Source organism: Zootoca vivipara, chromosome Z (assembly GCF_963506605.1).
Source record: "Zootoca vivipara chromosome Z, rZooViv1.1, whole genome shotgun sequence".
NCBI classification, from domain to species: domain Eukaryota; kingdom Metazoa; phylum Chordata; class Lepidosauria; order Squamata; family Lacertidae; genus Zootoca; species Zootoca vivipara.
The window spans coordinates 1,716,367-1,723,108 of record NC_083294.1 but is presented as its reverse complement, the minus strand read 5'-3'; the positions used below and the strand labels follow the sequence as shown (position 1 = coordinate 1,723,108).

Genomic DNA, 6,742 nt, shown 5'->3' with positions numbered 1-6,742 from the left:
GTGGGGTGAATCCATGGCTTTGCATGTCCATTTGCTAGCAGGATTACTGTGAGCCTTGCTCTTCATGGCAATTCTTGAACCCACTGGACCAGGAAAAGCACTCTGCAGAACAGCCTTTCTCAAACTTGGACTACAACTCCCTCCATCCTTGACTACTGTGACTGCTTGCTAGGGATGGTGGGAGTTGCGATCCAACAACAGCTGGAGACCCAAGGTTGAGAAAGGCTGGTGTAGAGAATTCCTCCTCAAGTCATTTAAAGCATCCAGCCTATGATCTTCCACCTCATCTTCCTGCTTTTTAATAGAGCCACTAATATACTTTGCATTTTTTGCAAGTACAGTGTGGGGAAAAGCTGGGTGTTTGAGGAATATGTGGCCCTCCCATTTGTTAATTGGATTCCAACACCCCAGATTATTGGCTGTTCGGGCTGATGGGACTCCAGCTCTCAATAGAACCTGGTGTGTCACATGCTCCCTTTCTCTGATCTCAGATGTAACTGACACTTGCATTTTAAACCTATGTTCATAGAAGCAACTCAGGATATCTCGGATTGCAAGTTCGAGCCCTACATTGGGCAAAAGATCCAAACAGAACACCCAGAGACTTTTTCCATAATCACTCTTGATTTATTAAAAGTTGCATCTTTAGAAACGTTGGAGGTTATTCAGAGTAAAATTGGTCTCTGAGCTCTTATTGTGAGATTACAATGGTAATTAGAAATTTCGCAGGCTTAAAAGGGTAATTGACATCATCCCCAAGTGCAATGACTGAAGAGTCCAATCCCATTGGGATAGGGAAACACTGGTAATACCATGTCTCTCCCATCGGTTGTTGGACCTCAGCTCCCATCATCCCTGACCACTGGTCCTGCTCACTGGGGATAATGGGAATTGTGGTCCAACAACAGCTGGAGATTCAAGTTAGAAAAACACTGGTCATCCACAGGCACTGGCTTCTTTGTAAAGCAAGGATGAGGAAGCTGTGTCCCTCCAGTTGTTGCTACACTATAACCCCCACCATTCCTGGCTGGGGCGCTAGTGGGAGCAGCTGGAGAGGGGGCTTCAAGTTCCTCATATTCCTCCTCTTGAGCCACAACCAGGAATTACTAGAGAAAAGCAGGCAATGCTTTTACACAAATCACTAAATCAGGAGTGTGCCACCCAAGATTGCCGGGGGGGGGGAGAATAAAAGACAAACAACAAATGGAGGCCAGATGCAATATACTCCATACTTATCTTTTTTTGTTTTTTAAAAAAATTAACCATTTTGGTAAACAGTGGATTCATTTAGTACAGCTTCAGAAGATTACAAACATGTCAAGACCATTGTTCAGCTGAGGAAGACTGGTCCTAAACACACTTACTGCAGAGTTCACCCCGTTGCAGAAGGTGCATGGCTATCTAGCTGTGGGCCATAGCCCAAGTTCTGGAGGACTGCTTAGATTCTTCTAGGATTATTGCAAAGAACACCGGGTGTTTTGGGCCACAGCGGTGCCCATCCCCAAGGAAGGGCGAAGGCCCAGCAAGGGGAAAACAGTCATTCTGGATGACTAGACAAAACATCTAAACTGCTTCAGCAAATTTCTGGAGCAACTGGATGGACTTCATAGCAGGGCTGGGTTGTCCTTCACTGCAGCCTTATTGACCACCTTCTGGCCAGTACTACCTGTAAGTGTTGGATTCTTCATGGTAATGGGGTTCCCAGCTTGGGGGATCTCTCTGGGCTTTCCTGATCACCTCAAAGTAGTCTGAGGACTAGCCTGAGCTTGGTGGCAGAGGTTTCTCCTTTGGATTTAGGAGAGGCAGGCTGTAGATCCACAAGAGAAGGACCAGAATGTGGATCCATGTCCTCTTCAGAGCTGCAGAGGTCTGAGGCCATGACACTAAGGCTTAGGTGGACCTTGGTTGAAGTAGCATGTTAGTACTACTAGGTAATAAGAAATTTTGTAACGGGGTAGATAAATAGGATCATTTAATTGTTTGTTTAATTGACAGTTAAGTTGTACAAGGAGTACACAGGTTAATATTAAATAATGGAAATAAAGGACCATGAGCCATGCAGTTAAAATTCTAAATTGGATCAGTTGCTCTACCTTTGTGATGGGGAACCTGCAGTGTGGCAGATGTTGCAGGACTCTTGTAATTCCCATTTTTCCTGGGCACTCTCCATGCTGGCTGGTTCAGGGTGTCACTGCTTTAAACCCACCCCCACTCCACAATATTTGAAAATGTGAGCTTTGTACTTAAACACAAATTGGCCGGGAATTCATTCTCTTGTGTCTTTATCAATTTATTTAAAAAACAACAAACTGGCGATTGCTTTAACTTTTTGATGTGGTTATTTGAATCATGAGGATGAATTAGAAGAACTGCTGAGTCTTGAATGAGTCTTGCTTTGGAATTGAGGACTTCATTAGATTTTCTTCTGCCTTTTCATTGTATTTTGTTCTAAGGGCTGGAAATGGGGGGTGGGGGCGGGCGCCAGAGGGATCTTTGCACCACGGCACCGGGTATGCGTAAGACGCCCCTGCTAATAACCAACAATTTCTGTCAAAACTAAGGAGACTTGTTTCATGTCTAATCATGGAACTACATCTAGGCAGACAGAACTAGGGGCTAGCAACCTTGGGAATCAGATTTTTCTCAAGAGCCTTCCAATTCTTGCCATGGTAAACTCATCCAGAAAGGACACGGCTCAACATAAATCCTGACGTGTGATTCAGCTTAGACCTATCCAGCTCCTGCCCTCTACCCTTCACAAACAAGCAGGGCCCGTTTCCTTGAGAGCTTAACAACCTAAACAGCCATAACCACAACTCCGGAGGAGAGGAGAGCAGGTAGGAGATATTTGAAACAAACACACGAACCAAAAGTACCTTTTCTACTCAAACACTAACCCCATGGTGAAGGGGAGGTCCCACTGGTAGCAGCAACTATGTGCCCACACCTCCTTTTATCCCACAGAAGGTAGGTGGGCATTAAGTGTCTGGTTCGGGTCTCTGCGTGTCATTCTCCCCGTCCTCGCCTTCGCTCAGCTGCTGCTGAAACTCCAGGCGTGTCTGACGGTTGGATTCCAAAAGCTCCTTCAAGCGGGCGTGCAGGTGGTCGTTCTTCTCCTCCAGGTGATCCAAACAAGAGTTGATCTGGTCCAGCATAGAATTTATAGCTGCATATTCTGGTTGGGAAAAGGGGGGGGGGAATAAGATGACCTGGGTACAAAAATCAGGCCTTTTGTCCTAGCATGAATTGACAGTGTAAAATTTAAGTCAGTAGCCAGTGTTACCTACAAACAGAATAAGACCTGGGTTCAAGGTCCATATCAACCACAGAGCCACTAATTCAGGGGTGGGGATGCCATTTCCCTCTTAATTCTGCTGGACCTCAACATCATCCCAATGGGAGTCCAACACTTGGGAGGCCACAGAATCCACTGGAGAAACAGTGTGCAGGGCCGGTGCAAGGTTGAAACAGGTTGTCAGGCAGGCAGGCATAGAAGATTCAACCATGGGATTTAACTGAATAGATCAAATCGACAAAAATGTGCACATGGGGGGGGGGGACAGTTTTAAACTACTTGCAGCAAACTGCACCTGTACTTGTATGGGACATTATTCTAAAGTTTAAATCTGCCCTGTTACCAGGCAGAGACTTTAAATGATTTAAATAATTTAAATCAATCAAACTGCCTCTGGGGACTTCAGCTATAAGAGCCACAGCCAATGGTAAATAGGTATAGGATTGTACCCAGAGTTAGACTTGTCCTCCAAACGTGCACACATTTGCTGCTCTAAGAATGAGAACAGTCAAGCTAAGACTTTCCCCTGATGCTATATCTTTCCATCTGCAGGGATTTGATAGAGTTGCATGAAGTAAACCAGGCATCCCCAAACTTTGGCCCTCCAGATGTTTTGGACGACAATTCCAGGGATCATGGGAGTTGAAGGCCAAAACATCTGGAGGGCCGCAGTTTCGGGGTGCCTGAAGTAAACCCTTCAACAATAGGAGTCCCCCACCCTGTCAGTCTGAAGAGCCCCTGCCCGGACATAGTTTGGCTAGACTATTATTTATTTTTTAAACTTCATATGAGGATCACAGGACAGTTTACAATATAAAAACACAGAAATACATAGCCTAGTAGCAAACAAAACAATACCCCCCCCAGTCCATAGATTGTTTAGCCATAGGCCTGGTAGAGGAGGTATGTTTTCACCTGGTGCTTAAAGGTATGCAATGAAGGTTCCAGGTGAGCCTCCCTGGGTAGAGCATCCCACAAATGGGAAGCCACTGCAGAAAATTCTCATGTTGCCACCCTCTGGACCTCTTGTGGAGGAAGCACACAAAGAAGGGCCTCAGAGGATGGTTGCAGGGTCTGAGACTTGCTATTAGGAGAGGCAGTCCTGGAGGTATTGTGGTTCTGAGCCATTTAAGGCTTCATAGGTCAAAACCAGCACTTTGAATTGGACCTGGAAACCAATTGACAGCTAGTTCAGCTGGGCCAGGATCAGTGTACGTAATATGTGCAACCGCCTTGCCCCTTGAGCAATGTAGCTGTCAAATTCTGCACCAGATTTCTGAAGTTTCTGAACTGTCTTCAGAGGTTGCCCCACAGAGGCAGCCCCATGTATAACACTGACCTAGAAGTTACCAGAGCACAGACAACAGAAGTTAGGCTATCCTTGTTCAGATAGGGGAGCAGCTGGGTCACCAGCTGAAGCTGATGGAAGGCACTCTGGGAATAACTAAAACGAATAACGAAGCCTAGAAATCGGGAAGAATGGTTCCAGATTTGTTTCCTGGACATTCTAGTTTTCTACAGGCAGGGATTATTGTTATTTAATATTGAAGAAAGCTAGACTATGGGGAGTCTGTACTTGCATGGTAAAGGCACAGTTCCTACAGGTTACTCAGCGAGGCTCAAATCCTAACTAGCTGGCCCTGCCACGCATTGCTGTGGCTAATCCCTGTGACTGCCACCACCCTGTGTCGATCCATGATGTATCCCGCCACCTCCCCCCCACGCCAGCTTTTCCCTGTGATTCCCCCCAAACTGACCCGTCCCATGACGTATCATGCCCCCTCTTCCCCCCACCCCGGGTCATTCCTGTGATTGGCCCCACCGCGTCCTGACCTATCCCGTCCCCTCCTCCCCCCAACCCCCACCCAGGCGAGTCAGTACCTCCCTTTGGCCTAGTCTGTAAAGGCTTCGGCCTAGTATGTAAATAGCAGCCGAGTGCTGTTGAGAGGGAAGGTTCTATAGGTGTAGTACCAGTGTAGCCGCCGTTAGAGGGTGCTGGTTTGCAACCTGGTCCTTTTCCCAGCATGCACTTTCGGCTGAGAGGTGTGTTTTGGAACAGAGGTTTTTTTGGGGGGGTCACCTGGCGGAGGTGTGGCATCTGTCTTTGAAAACCTTATTGAAAGCCTTTGGACATTCGCTTTGGACGTTGTGTTCAAATTTGAACACAATCGGTGAAGCGGTTTCGGAGAAAAGTGGATAATAACCCACATACCCAGTTTACATTTTTATATACTGTATATAGATGCTGCAATCCCTACGTGCTCTGTACCAGGGGCCAAATGCAGTCTCTCTACCTGACCATCAGGACCCTCCCCAGCCGCACCCCCTTCTCCCTGGGTCGCACCCCTCGAGAACCCCGCTTCACCAGCTCCTTGAGCATTTTTTTTCTTGGCTGGAACGTGTCCTTGAACTCTGACGACGACCCTTGCTCGCCTGAGTGCGTGAAAACCAGCCTGCTGCTGCACTAGGGTAGAACTGACGTTTGCGAGGGCCAGGAGGGTTTGATCCCAGGTAAGTGCATGTAGGATGCCGCACCGATATGACTGAAGGCTTAAAAACTGCGCTTTCAAACCCAGCCAGCGATCTCTGCGGTGGAGGGCTCTGCTGAAAAAGGGACATCGCAGGGGGGTGGGGGGTGGACGCTGCTGCTTTTGGAAGGCTTGCCAGTGTTACCTGCCTCCCCGAAGCCATTGTGCTCCTCGCCGTCCTCCCGCTCCTCTTCCTCGCCCCTCCCCAGGCTCAGGTGCGGCTCTCCATTGGGGCCTGACATTGCTGCCCAGGCGAGCTCGGAAATCGCCTCCCAGGTTTGCAAAGCGGGTGGGTGTGTAAGGGGTTAAGCCCCGCCCCTTACTTCCCGGATGGAACGCGCGGAGACGCCGTTGCAAAGGGGCGAGTCACGCCCCCTTTTTCCCACGCTCACTGCTTCAATTGAGCCCGCTAGCCCACGGCTTTTCAGCCTTGACGGAGCGCGGGAGAAGGAGAACCGAGCTGTCAAAAAGGAAGTAAACCCTCCAAGTGTAAAAGTAAATAGTAAATAGTGTGCGCGTGTGTGTCGGATGGTACGTATTTCATCCACTTTCAGATCTATATTGGATTTGAAACTGGTTTCACGTCCTTGCGTCCCCCACCAACAATTTAATTTTTATCGGTTTTCATTTTCAAAAATACAAACGCTGCTGCACAGAAATACAAAGTTTGTTTGCATATGCTCACAGCAACTGAATGATGGAACAGCAATCCAAAGAATAGTTTGCAGAAATTTAAAACTGTGTGTGTTTAGTCGTTTAGTCGTGTCCGACTCTTCGTGACCCCATGGACCATAGCACGCCAGGCTAAGATGCTGTCTAGGTTTGTCATTGCTTTTCTCCCAAGAAGCAGGCGTCTTTTAATTTCTGACTGTTGTCACTATCTGCAGTGATCAAGGAGCCCAAGAAAGTCAAATCTCTC

The 6,742-nt window shown here is 47.7% G+C and overlaps 1 protein-coding gene across 1 annotated transcript; it reads right to left on the bottom strand.

Moving 5' to 3' along the window:
* Positions 1-9: 9 nt before the first annotated feature.
* On the bottom strand, positions 10-6,111 carry BBLN (bublin coiled coil protein). Its single transcript, XM_035113206.2, has 2 exons — positions 5,969-6,111; positions 10-3,175 (listed from the first exon to the last, which is right to left on the bottom strand). Exons 1-2 carry the CDS (start codon positions 6,063-6,065, stop codon positions 2,979-2,981), a joined length of 294 nt encoding a protein of 97 aa, XP_034969097.1. The 5' UTR covers positions 6,066-6,111; the 3' UTR covers positions 10-2,978.
* Between the last annotated feature and the right edge of the window lie 631 nt (positions 6,112-6,742).